Raw genomic sequence first — 14,192 nt, 5'->3', positions numbered from 1 at the left:
AAGAGCTGGCCAGGCCTTTCTCAGTATGCCTGCAGATGTTCCGTCTGCGCCAGGGGCACCAGTTGTGCGCATGCGCCATATTGCGGCTTTTATGTCTTCAGGACTAGGTGGTACTATTATCGGGAGAGGGCCATGGAAATCAAGGTCTATTTTGGCTGGGTCTGCAGGGACAAAAGTATTAAGCAGAAGTTCAGCCGTCTCCCTACAATCCGATGTGAGGGATCCATCAGGCATTTTCATAGCACTAGGCATCTTCTTTAAAGGGTGGCTGCCTTTAGCCCATCGGAATGCCTTGCACCAAGGATTGGTATTAAGTTCGCCTGCAAAACATTTCCATGCTGCCAATTTGTGGTTTCTTATTTCGGTAAGGAATTCATTTCGAAGCCTGTTGTATTCCCGCCTATTTCTGTCTCTAAGCCCTTCACGCCTCCTACGGACGAGATTTTGTCTTAGCGTGGAAAGGACCGGGGACCACCAGATATTTTTCCCAGAGGTACCACCCAGTTTCCTGCGATGGATTGCGCGGTCCGCTGCTGTGGCCAACACGCGGCTTATTCCCATAGCCATGGATTCAATGGTAGAGTTCGTTATGCCACCAATTTCACTCAAGAGGGTTTTGTTGAACAGATCCCAATCAGCAGTCCTAACGTCATATCGCTTTTCATCATTTACGGGTTTGGCGGTATTATTTATCTTCATTGTGAAAGTGATGACCCTGTGGTCACTGTCAGTTTTGTCACTGACGGACCAGTTACCAATGGTGTGTTCGATATTCTTAGTTGACATTGTGACATCAATGTTAGACGAGCGGTTATCTCGTCGACAGAACGTTTTCATATGACCCGCAGCGTTGTGAATAGTGAGGTCATTATTATCCACGAACTGTTCGATTAGCCTGCCTCGGCGGTTTCTGGTAGCCATCTCAGCGAGTGCCCATTCGTGTCTGCAGCGATTCTTGTTTTGGCTATTAAGCCTATATAATATAAAGCCTGATCTAGGCGTTCGATGTGAGATAGTCGGCACGTTGTACTTAAAGTACGTCGATACAAGCACCACGTTGTCTCGGGGTAGGTTTCCGAAGGTGACTTTCACTGCTGCTACGTAGCTAGACGTCAGGTTACTAAGGCTGATGCATTGAAATCGGTCTGTCAGGACGATTACAACAGAGCCCGATTTCTTGCTAATGTGACTTTTGCATCGTTCAAAGGCATATATCTTACCCTGAGTGACAAGTGGCTCTTGTACTAGGACGAAGTCAATTTTTTGTTCTTTGCAGGCAGCACTCAGTTGGTGGCTAGCCGTACGGTCCCGATTTAAGTTGTGCTGGATTAAACTTATTTGGCAGCTCATTTTGGGGTCTGCATGGTTATCCCAAAGTCAGTTCGACGGAGAACGGTCCTAACTGCTGCTAACTTGGCCGGGCAGTTTTTAGAGGATGCCTTGTGGCTTGTGCTCTTGCAGTTGGAGCATTTTACTACTATTGACTCGCACTCTCTTGAGTTGTGGCTACCAGCGCAATTTCGGGAGATTGGAGTTGCCATTTTACAAGTTTTGGCTGTGTGCCCATATCTTTGGCAATTATAGCACTGGGGGATACTCTCATATAACTTTATACGGCATTTGGTTAGACCAAGGTAGGCAGTCTTGCCCTCGAGCTTACGGAAGGTCTCATGGTCGAGACTCAATAACCCAGTCGACAGTGATCTTATCCCTTAGTCCTGTTTTAAACAGTGGAGTTATTGTCCGTATGTCCTCCTCGGTCAGGCCTAGATCTGGGTTTTGGTTGCCAATGCTCCAAGCCAGAACATCAGCATCGAGCATACTGTCAACCCCTTTGACAATTAACCTCGGGGCAGTGCGGGTTTTCTCTCAGTAAGTTTTCCAGTTCTTCTGAGCGCCTCTAGTGTTTCAGGATTTTCCGGGAACAGAACCACTCCAGTTTTATTACTTACAATGCGGACTTTTGGGCAAACGATCTTTTGTTCCACCGACTTGCGGACCTCCTTCCAAGCCTCGGGACCACTCACAACCTCAAAGCGAGATCCGACCTTGGTCTCCCTGGCCCTAGCTTGAGATTTCTTATGACCCTGTGTGGATTTGCTCTTTTTCGTCTCTTTCGGTTTTGACGTTTTTACTTGTATGGGCTTTAGAGCTGGGAATTTTTCCCTATTTACCTCCTTATGTTTAGACTTAACGCTTTTAGCGTACGACTGGCCTGACGGACTTACAACCTTTATCGCGTCTTGGTCTATTACCATGTACTCAAGAGCTGGGCTTTTATCTTTTCTTAGTGCGGGATACCCTGAGGTACCTATTGTGGGCTCAATTATTATGCAGTCATTATTTGAACAACATTTATCATGCAAGCTTACGAGTGTGCTATGCTTCTCTCGTAATGAGCCTAAGTCACAATACAGTTCGCCAATCGTTTGACGAGACTCATTGAGCATAACCCGCTGCTCCGACCAAGCGCCGAGGATTTTAGACCCTGCCATACCGAGACGTCTAGAGCCGATGAGCAACTCATCTAATTGATGATTCAACACCTCTGCCCAACGTCTGGCGACATAGGCTTCCTTAACCATATCCTCGATTAAGGTTTTTGTGTTCGTGACTACCTTTTCAATGAACTCGCATTGGTCATCGATACACTGGGAGTATATTTCTTCCGATTTATTCGAGGTTGTGCTGTTATAAATATCGGCTTTTCTTTTCTTCCCCTTTGTGAGGGGGGTTGAAAATGATATACTATCAGTATCTCCGCCGCCCTTGAGTCTTATGGTTGATTTTTCAACTAAATCGTAGCCATTGTCATCTATTATCAGAATATTATTGTCATGTTCGGTCAAGTGGTCGCCTAGAGGCTTGTAATTATGGTCATAAAATTCTGGCTGAGAGCCATTGTCAGAAGGTGGGGCTTCCACATCGCATCGCTTTGGGTCGGTAAAGGTGAGGCCGGCCAGGCTACTAAAACCGACATCAACTACCCCTGTGGCTTCCGACACCACTGGGGCGGTAACAACATTTACTTGTTTAGTTTTCATGTTGTGATTTGAGGTTTACTCCTTTGCGTTTTATTCCTGCCGCCAGGTTTCCTGGCGCCTACGACCGGAGTTGCCAACCTCCGGAAGTCCTTCTCCACGCAAGGCCGCACACAGCTAAGTGCACGACCATGCTTGATCACCCGTGAACTGGTTAAGGTCCTCGGGTGATCGCCCCAGCTAAGGGTTGGCGCCTGAACACCCGTCCGCGACGGCCCTCAGACCCTGAGGCCGGGTTACGCCCGCGACGCCTACCAGCCGAACGACACTGCAGGACGACTGGTTTCTTTCACGGGTTGCTCCCAACCCGAGGTATAGGCTCGCCGCTCGCGAGCGCACGACTTGGCGCCACGTAACAGCTCACGCGACGCCTGGAGCCCGTCACAACTAGTTTAACGGACCCGATTTGAAGGCCTCTTGGCGACCGACCCGAAGGATGGCCAAGAGGGATCACCGCGACAAGGTGGGCCTTCCTCGATCCCCAGTATATAGGGACACGAAGCTCCCGGGTTTGACGTCAATCTGACCAGCCTTGCGGCCAGCCATCCGACTACAACTACGGACCTTATATTAGCACTAGGTGCTAGTCAAGGGCCGTAGAGGCATACGACCGCCAACCGACGGACCCTCCCCACACTAGTACATGGCCAGAGGGCCGCCGGAGGCTGACGGCCGCACGTCGTCTAAGGACCACGAGCACCGGGCCTGCTTTTCTACAACATGCCCATACCATCCGGCTAGGGCATACAGGTGCCTTTTGCCACCTTGGTGAGGCCGCAATCTATCCATGTTGCTTTCCGTTTATGGTCACGGACAACCTTCGCTGAATATAGCTCCAACGATAAGCTGGGTGAGCGTTAAGGAGGGACCGTGCTTTCCCGGCCGACTGTCGCCGTACGAGTCCGCCCGGTCCCGTCACTCAGCCGCCTTCCCCTGGCCAAGCGTGCGGCCTTTAACCACATAGTATGCTCCAGCAAACTGCCACTTCGAAACCAATCCGCCGTCGGTCGAGGCAGTGTTCACCACGATCGACGTATGATGGCTCGGTGTTAATCGCTCAACACCGAGGGGCCCTCTCACATCCCGAAGCACCATTCTCTTTTCCCGTTAGGTAAAGAGCATCAATGGTTGGATGCTCGGACGAAGCGTCGTTGGCGGCAAGCCTCTGCTTATGGTCCTCCCGAGATTCGGGCCGTGTACCACGGGCTCACGGTGGGCCCTACTACGCCTCCCAGAGGCGTCACCAGGTGGCTAAGCCCAGTGACCGACCCGCTCTTCATGAGGTCGCGGTCAGAACCTCGATCCTCGCCATCCTGGCGTCACCAGGTGGCTAAGCCCAGTGACCAACCCGCTCTTCTCGAGGTCGCGGTTAGAACCTCCAACGCCCTAATCCCCGAAGGTTTCGGAGCGTCCCCGCCCCAGGCGTCGGCCCCGGCTGGCCTGATCCCTTTTAGTCGCCTCCTACGACAAGCAGGGATTACTGGGGTGGTATTCTCCAAGGCCCCCACCCCAGGGCCTGTCTCCTCGTCCCTGACGTATGAGTGCGACCCGGGTCAGGATGCACTCGGGCGTGTCTCACCGCTTCTGCTCACTTACGCCATACGCACTCATTCGAGACACCCCGAGTGCTGTGCCATCCGTCGATGACGGTGGCCGCGTCCTGACTCATGAGATCATTTTGACCTTGTTTTATCCAAAATTAACGGTCTGACCTATTAGTCAATGCTTCTTTACCGAAGGTGACCAGGGCTTCATATGACTTCTTCGACGTGAGGATTGCTCCATCTGCTGGAGGCCATCGAATTCCCTCCTCTCTGAGTGCCCTTTTTAGTTTCAGTCGGGCTGGTTTTGTTCTTGAGCAAAATCGGAGGACATGGCTCACTGTTTCCGGCTTCTGGTCACACTCGCAAATGGGGTCAGAAGCGAGCGTGAAGCCATGTAGTTTGGCCCTGTTTCTGAAAAACAGATAAATTAATAAAATAACGTTTCAACGTTTCAATATAACGCGGCAGTCTACCGCGTGTCTTGTGACCTGTGCGTTATATTCGAGTGCGTTGTGTTATAATTTTATTGTTTGTCTCAAAGTTGGTTTTGTTATTTTGTTTGCAATATGGAGAGATGGATTAAAAAAGGATTTATGAATAATAATGATAATCCTCAGTGCGTTATTTGCAGCAAAGTTCTCACAAATAGCTCTATGGCTCCAGCTAAAATGCGTCGTCATTTAGAATCTGTTCACGGTTAACTTAAAGAAAAAAATGTAGAATGCTTTATTCGAAAGCGTGATGAACTATTAAAATCAATAAACTGTATGGTTCAAACCACAAAAACTGTGAATGAAAAAGCAACCAAAGCTTCTTATTAAGTTAGCTATCAAATAGCTCAACGCGGTGAAGCTTACACAATTGCCGAAAGTCTTATAAAACCTTGTGCTATGGAGATGGTAAAATGTATGTTAGATGAAAAATCTGCAAAAGAAATATCTAAAATCTCACTATCGAATGACACGGTAGCTAATCGTATCAATGATTTAGCAGCCGATATACAGAATGAACTCATTTTTTGTCTCAAATCGTGCAAATTTGCATTACAATTGGATGAGTCTACCGATGTAGCTGGGCTTGCAATATTAATTGTCATCGTTAGGTATCAACACGAAAGCACATTATTGGAAGATCTTCTTTTATGCAAATCTCTACCAACACGTACTACTGGAGCTGAAATATTTGATCTTCTAAATTCATTTCTTGAAGGAAATGAAATACCATGGGAAAACTGCGTTGATATCTGTACCGATGGAGCAAAGGCTATGAGTGGTATAATTAATGGAGCTGTACAGCGTATTAAAAATATTGCCAAAATCTGTTCTAGTAGCCACTGTATGATACATAGACAGGCACTCGCTGTAAAAAAGTTATCTGTTAGTTTTAAGAAAGCTCTTGATGAATTCGTAAAAATCATAAACTTCATAAAATCTCGGCCTCTTCAAAATCGTTTATTCAAAATCCTATGTGAGGACATGGAAAGTGTACATACTTCTCTTCTCTTACATACCGAGGTCAGGTGGTTATCTCGAGGAAAGATACTAACTCGTATTTTTGAATTAAGGGACGAGGTACGTGCTTTTTTTTTTGGAACACAATTTCGAATTAAAAGATCGATTTCTTGATCAAATGTGGCTACTTAAAATCGCCTATTTAAGTGATATTTTTAAAAAGATAAATGAGCTTAATTTCACACTTCAAGGCAGACACGTAAATGTTTTTACTGCACACAAAAAAATTCATGCTTTTAAGAAAAAGTTAGATTTTTGAAAATTTGTATGAGCTCCAACGAGTTTGATTGCTTTCCTACAGTTAAATGCTTTTCGGAAGAGGAAGAGGTCAAAATTAATGAAGTTTTCATTGAGGAAATTATTCAGCACCTCACTGGATTGAGTGAAGGATTCAACCAGTATTTTCCAAATGACCAACTGGTGAAATATAAAAATGAACTGTGGATTAAAAATCCATTTATTGTCAATACACGACCTCCAGCCATGTCAGCAAAAGAATATGAAACCTTTATTGAATTTACATCTGATTCATCGCTGCAAGAAAAATTTAAATCAATGCCATTAGCAGAATTTTGGTGCAGTTCAAAAGATGAATATCCTCAATTGTCACAAAAAGCCGTGTTAGCACTTTTACCATTTGCAACCACGTATATGTGTGACACGGGGTTCTCTACCTATGTATCGACAAAAACAAAATACCGCAACAGACTTGAAGCCGAACCTAATATGTTATTACAACTTTCATCAATAAAGCCCAATATTAAAAATATTTGTAATAATAAAAAGCAATTTCACACATCTCATTAAGTAATTATTGTTAAAGTAAAATTATATACAATTTTTATTATTTATTTTTAACATATTTTTTAATTAAGTACCTTTTAATTAAGTAACACAATATAAGTACGTATATGAAATAATTATATTTTTTTTTGCAAATAATCCTAACAAAAAGCTTAAAAGCTAGAAAACAAAGTAGGGGTTCCACGATTAAAGTGGACGTCAAAAAGGGTTCCACGGATAAAAAAGTTTAAGAAACGCTGGCATAGGTTATCAGTTTAGTTACCTTTGTTTCTATGATGGCCTTGTATAGGGGTGTCATCGCTGCCTTCCACAAAGTGGGACCAAGCTGTGATCCTTGTGGACAGCCCCGTTCAGCCCCGTGTCCAGGAATGGCTACAACTAGTTTGCGCACATTTTAAAATTTCCCTGCTAAAACCTGTAACTCGTTTGCGCACAACATATTGTAGAAGGAACCACTTGATTGCGCACAACATATTATATACAATAATGTAGTATAGCCATGATTATATTTTGTACATAATATTATTATATACCTACAACACAGCTTTACACAACACACGTGCCAACAGTGATATTAAGTATAATTGGTAAAAACATTTCCCAAAACTCCCAAAGACTGTTAACGAGGCTGTATTACAGCTGAAAGAATTCCAAGTTAAATTTAAAGATGAACAATTTATGTATTTCAGTGATGATAATAGTGTAGTATTGTTTACATGCTCAACAAATTTGAGTGCTTTATGTGATGCTCCACATGTATTTGGAGATGGAACATTTTCTTATTGCCCAAAATTATTTACACAGCTGTATACCTTCATATTTATCAAAATTATTTTTACGTACCAGTAGTATTTTGTTTTTTAGAAGATAAACATACGTCAACATACACAACTATGTGGGAAACACTTCAAAATCTTTGTACTCACATTCTCGATCGGCAACTTATTATTAAAGAATTTCATGTTGATTTTGAAAAATCAGCTCATAACTCAATTTTAAATGTCTTTCCACAGTGTAAAATTGTATGCTGCACATTTCATTTAGCTCAATCTTGGTTTCGTCGAATACAAAAGAGTAGTAAATTATTACGGGAATATAAAAATAATAATTCAGATGTAGGTAAATGGCTTAAATATTTTTTTGGTTTGCCGTACTTGCCACCCGATGAAATAGAAATAGCATTTTCAAATTTAATAGCTATTGCTCCACCTGATGGATTATACTTCTCTGATTATGTTTTTTCATCATATATATCACCTAATTCAAATTTCAATACATCCCTGTGGGCAGGAAAACCAGATGATTTACCCAGAACAACGAACGGAGCTGAAGCATTCCATAGGCATTTTAATAATCAATTCTATAACCCTCATCCACACGTATACCAAGTAATAGATGTTATTTTAAACATTCAATCAGAAACTGATCTTAAACTGAATTCAATAAAAATGAATATTAATAACTATCGCCGGAAAGAAATATTACAAAAAATTGAGTACATGAACAATTTGTGGACAAAATATTCAAATAATGAAATTGATCAATTGAATTACTTGGAACAAATGGGCAACCGCTTTTAAACATAAATAGATGACCGCTAAAATAAAAATTAATTGTACATATTCTTTTACACAACACACCAAAAATACATTTTTAACCACACCAGTGAAGTTAAAATATTCACTGACAGTCCTAAGTCTGTAAAAGTGGGAAGGGAAATGTGTGCGCAAACCAGTGGTTACACTAGAAATAATCTGTGCGCAAACGATTTGTAAAAATGTGCGCAAATGAGTTGTAATTTTAGTCAATGTGCGCAAACCATGTGCACCCCCAGGAATATGCCGAAAATATGCCTGGCTCTCGATGCATCGACCCATTCATACAGGTTTTCAATTGCACTGTTTGTTGATCTTCCAGCAGTGAACCCGTGCTGCTGGGTGTATTCATCCATTTTGGTTTCATTTGTTAGTCGTGCTATAATAACTGACTCCAACGCTTTTCCTAGCACCGGAAGAAGGCTTATCGGACGGTAGGACTTTACTTCGCCTAGGTCCTCTTTGCCAGGCTTTGGGATAATAATGAGGTTGGCAGTCTTCCAGCACTCAGGGAATATACCCTCCTGGAGGCAGCATCGGAAGAGTTGCGCCATTTTATCTTTGATGATTGGCCAGGCTTTTCTCAAGATCCCCGCGGTGATGCCATCAACACCGGAGGCGCTGTTCGCTCTCATCTTCCAGATTGCCGTTTTTATCTGTTCAGAGAGGAGTTCATCTTGAAACTCGATGGGTCCTTGTATTGCAAAGTTGGACTGATGAGGGTCCGCAGGCTCAAAAGTGTCTAATATCAATTCGGCCGTTTCTTGACAGTTGAGGTTCGTAGACCCGTCCGACTTTTTCAGTGTGCTAGGCATAGTGCGGCTGACACTGCCTTTCTTGGCCTAGGAGAACGCTTTACTCCACGGGTTGGAATTCAAGTTATCGGCAAAACACTTCCACGCGGCCGTTTTGTGTTTTCGCGTTTCATTTAGAAATTCATTCCGTAGCCTGTTATATGCTGGCCTATTTTCTCTTTTTAAGCCGTTTCTTCTTTGGTGGGCTAAATTCTGTCGGAGCGTAGTTAGGACTGGAGACCACCAGAGACATCTGCCCGTGGAACCAGCTGGCCTCTTTTTGTCCATAGACTTATCTGCTGCCGTGGTAATCGCGCGACTAATGTCGATTGCCATGGAATTGACGCAGTCCTCTGATATGCGACCAACTTCGCATATCAGAGAGGTTCTGAACTGGTCCCAGTCGGCCGATTGTACGTTGTACCGGGGACTAGGTTGGTCCCTTTTCGGCGGATTTTTTACCAGAATACTGAAGCTAATGACTCTATGGTCGCTGTCAGTTTCATCGGCCACTGTCCAATCACACACCAAATTGCCAATGTCAGGCATTGTTAACGTGACGTCAATATTGGAAGATCGCCCATCCTGACGGCAGAAGGTACTAAGCCGACCTGGACGATTGTGAACCCTTAAGTCGTGTTTATCTATGAAACGTTCGGTTATTCTGCCACGCCGATTTCTCTTTATTGAGTGCCACCGTTTCGAGTGGCCATTGGTGTCCGCGCAGATCACCGTTCTGACTTTTTCTTTCGCAAGGATCTGTTCGAGGCGTTCAATGTGAGCCGTGGTAGGTATGTTATATTTGAAATAAGTTGAAACGAGTACTATAATATAGTCATTTTTGATTTTACCGTAAGTGATTTTGACGGCTGACGCATGACTGGACGTAAAAGAACTGAGCTTAATGCATTGGTATCGGTTCGTGAGCGCTATAATAGCCGCTCCCGCGTTATCACTAATATGGGCCCTGCAGCACTCGAATGCATACACCTTCCCATTGATAACCATGGACTCTTGCAATAAGAGGAAGTCGATTTTTTGTTTCTTACAGGCTTCCCTCAATTGGTGACTAGCTATTCGATCCCTATTCACATTGTGCTGATATATTTTTAATTTTTTGTAATTCATTTCAAGTCGTCAGTGCCGCCAAAATCTGTTCGGCGAAGAAGAGCTCTAACGGCAGCCATCTTAGCCGGGCAATTCTCCGAGGAAGCCTTGTGCCCTTCCTTTTTACAGTTTTTACACCTTACCGACACGGCCTCGCATACCCTTGAGTCGTGGCTCTCTGAACAATTACGACATGTCGGCTCGCTAGCCCTACATTTTACAGCCGTGTGGCCAAATCCTTGACAATTATAACATTGTGTTACCTGAGTGAAGGCTTTCATCTTACACTTTGTAAGACCTAAATAGGCATTGTTGCCTTCGAGCTTCGACATGATTTCCGGGTTGACCTCGCAAACCCAATGTACGAAGTTTCCTTCTCGGGGACCCAGTTTAAATATCGGCCTTATTTTGTCGGAATCAGTTTCTCCTAACATCAAGTCAGGATTCTGGTTGATTATCGCCCAGGGCAGCTCGTCGCCTTCTAATAGCCGTTCAACGTGTCTGATTATGATCCTTGGCTTACGAGGTGGTATTTCTCGTAGATTGGACGTTCGCCGTAGAGCGGTGGCGGTTTTGTCATCTTCCGGGAATAGGATGATGCTTTTCCCCGACCTGACAGAACGGACTCTGGGGTTTTTAATTTTTTGTTCGATTGATTTTCGGACCTCCATCCAACAGCCTCCGCCGTTACTTCGAAACGAGGGCCTGCTTTTACGGCTCTGGCCATAGAGTTATTCTTAGTAACCTTTGCTTTTTTGGAAGCCTTTTTATTGGTGGGAACGACTTTCGGGGTAGCCTTCTGACCGATTCTTTCTTTCACCGTTCTTATGTTCTTAGGAGTTTTCAGTTTCGGAAACTTCTCCCTGCTCGATTCCGGCCTATTTTTAACCTTGCTAGCGTAGTTTTCGCCTGACGGGCTGACTACCATAACGCAATCATCATCTACATTCATGTACTCGATTGGCGGTGGGACTGATTGACCTGTGGACTGGAGCTCATTGGATTCTCATTATCTTGCACACTCTTATTTTTGTCAACAGGAGTGGCCGTCTCACTGTTGGCGCCGCCCTTGAGCCTTAAGACGTAGCCACCAGAGTCCAGGATAACTCCCGAAGGAGAGTCAGAGTTATTTTCAAGGTCGATTTTATGGTCTAGTTTTTGGTTAGAGGTAGACGTCGTGTTAATGACCATACCCTCATATATTAAGGTGCCGTTATTATGGCCGTAGTAAGGGTCATTTTCATTGGCTGTTTTAGCCAGAGTCAATATCGTGGGACCACCACTTCTCTCACCCTTGAATGGTAAAGAAGGGTACGACGGGGCTACTTTCGCCGATCCAACTAGCCCTGTGGGGTCCGAATCCACTGGGCCGGTAACAACAATGTGGTTTACCTGACCTTTCATGTTGTGATTTAAGGTTTTGCGTTTTTGACCTACTGCCAGGTTCCGATTTCAAGAGCCCTGGTCCCTCCGGCTGACGGCGGGCTCTACCGTCAGTTGCGTTCCGAGTGTATCCGCCTGGTCAAGGTCTATGCATGCCGGTGCCTGGCGCCTACGACCGGAGTTGCCAACCTCCGGAAGCTCTTCTCCACGCCGGACCGCAAATGGTTAAGTCCACGGCCCGGCCTGAACTCCCAAGAACTGGTAAAGGTCCCTGGGCGCTCGCCCCAGTTAAGGGTTGGCGCCTGTACGCTCGTCCGCGACGGCCCTCAGACTCTGAGGCCGGGTTACGCCCGCGACGCCTGCCAGCCGAACGACACTGCAGGACGACTGGTTTCTTTCGCGGGTTGCTCCCAGCCCGAGGTGTAGACGCGCCGCTCGCGAGCGCACAACTCGGCGCAACGTAACAGCTCACGCTACGCCTGGGGCCCGGCACAACTGGTTTAGGCGGGCCCGGTTTTGAAAGCCTCTTGGCGGCCGACCTGAAGGACGGCCGAGCGGGGTCAACACGACAAGGTGGGCCTTCTTCGACCCCGAGTAGATAGGGACACGATGCTCCCGGGTTTGACGTCATCCGACAAGCCTTGCGGCAGGTCATCCGACTACAACTACGGACCTTATGTTAGCACTAGGTGCTAGTCAAGGGCCGTAGAGGCATACGACCGCCAACCGACGGACCCTCCCCACACTGTTGCATGGCCAGAGGACCGCCGGAGACTGACGACCGAACGTCGTCTAAGGACTACGAGCACCGGGTGCGCACGGAGGAATGCCCCGGAGCGCCTGTACCATCCGGCTAGGGCATACAGGTGCCTTTCGCCACCTTGGTGAGGCCGCAATCTATCCATGTTGCTTTCCGTTTATGGTCACGGACAACTTTCGCTGAATATAGCTCCAACGATAAGCTGGGTGAGCGCTAAGGAGGGACCGTGCTTTCCCGGCCGACTGTCGCCGTACGAGTCCGCCCGGTCCCGTCACTCAGCCGCCTTCCCCTGGCCAAGCGTGCGGCCTTTAACCACATAGTATGCTCCAGCAAACTGCCACTTCGAAACCAATCCGCCGTCGGTCGAGGCAGGGTTCACCACGATCGACGTGTGATGGCTCGGTGTTAATCGCTCAACACCGAGGGGCCCTCTCACATCCCGAAGCACCATTCTCGCCTCCCATTAGGTAAGGCACATCATTGGTTGGATGCTCGGACGAAGCGTCGTTGGCGGCAAGCCTCTGCTTATGGTCCTCCCGAGATTCGGGCCGTGTACCACGGGCTCACGGTGGGCCCAAATCCGCCTCCCGGAGGCGTCACCAGGCGGCTCAGCCCAGTGACCGACCCGCTCTTCACGAGGTCGCGGTCAAAACCTCTCGACGCCCTAATCCCCGAGGGTTTCGGTGCGTCCACGCCCCAGGCGTCGGCCCCGGCTGGCCAGATCCCTTTAAGTCGCCTCGTACGACAAGCAGGGAATACTGATGCAGAATTCTGTAAGGCCCCTGCAGCAGGGCCGGACTCCGCGTCTCTGACGTATGAGCACGTCCCGGGCCAGAACGCGCTCGAGCGTGTTCCCCCGTTTCTGCCACTTACGCCTTACGTGCTCATCGGGAACACCCCGAGACTGTGCTTTCCGTCATAGACGGGGCAGCGTTCTGACCCATGGGTTCGCAACCCTTTCAATTCTTACGGGGAATCATTTCGATTTGAGGCGTTTATCTATCGGTGCGGTTGGTAAGGGCTTCTCTTGCAAATCTTGCAAGTGCCTTGTATGTAACCTTATTTTTGAGTAAGGCCCCGTCCGCCGGTGGCCACGACACGCCTTCGTTGCTGAGGGCACTTTTTAGTCTGAGGCGAGCACTTTTCGTCCGCGGGCAGAACCTAAGGACATGGTTGACCGTTTCTGGTTTCCGGTCACACTCGCAGATGGGGTCTGGGACGAGCTTAAAGCTATGCAGTTTCGCCCGGAAGTCTCCATGGCCAGTTAAGAACTGGGTCGTGTAATGATCCAGCTTCATCGGGAGATTGTACCTATATCTTACTGAAGGTATAATCTTTTTAGACCAGTTCCCTTTGGGCAGGGTATCGTATCGGAGCTGTTATTCATCAAAGAGATCGTTTACACTATTATCGAAAGCCACGTTCGTGATCTCCTGTGCACGTTGTTTAAGTTTGAGTACGTGCAGTCTTATTTCCAGATCCAATGGCATGGTGCCTGTGACTGCTGGAAGGCAGTTCGTTGACACGGTGTTGTAGGCACCGGTCATTGCTAAGAGGGGAGATCTCTGGGCACTGAGTAACTTCTTTTTACTTTTGACAAGTTTAGTCCCTGAAGCCCATATTTCAGCGGCGTAGGTGACTCGGGGTAGGAAT

At 46.6% G+C, this 14,192-nt stretch overlaps 1 protein-coding gene across 1 annotated transcript; it reads left to right on the top strand.

The window, feature by feature from the left end:
* Nucleotides 1–5,475: 5,475 nt before the first annotated feature.
* Nucleotides 5,476–6,210, top strand: LOC132946425 (zinc finger BED domain-containing protein 5-like). The gene has a single exon (XM_061016424.1). The coding sequence runs from the start codon at nucleotides 5,476–5,478 to the stop codon at nucleotides 6,208–6,210; it is 735 nt and encodes a 244-aa protein (XP_060872407.1).
* Nucleotides 6,211–14,192: the final 7,982 nt, after the last annotated feature.

This window comes from Metopolophium dirhodum, chromosome 1 (assembly GCF_019925205.1).
Source record: "Metopolophium dirhodum isolate CAU chromosome 1, ASM1992520v1, whole genome shotgun sequence".
Lineage (NCBI taxonomy): Eukaryota > Metazoa > Arthropoda > Insecta > Hemiptera > Aphididae > Metopolophium > Metopolophium dirhodum.
This window is presented reverse-complemented; position numbering and strand designations above follow the sequence as displayed.

What these genes read in the sequence shown, in the direction of transcription:
- LOC132946425 (XM_061016424.1), top strand. Translation starts at nt 5,476, where the DNA reads ATGGAGATGGTAAAATGTATGTTAGATGAAAAATCTGCAAAAGAAATA.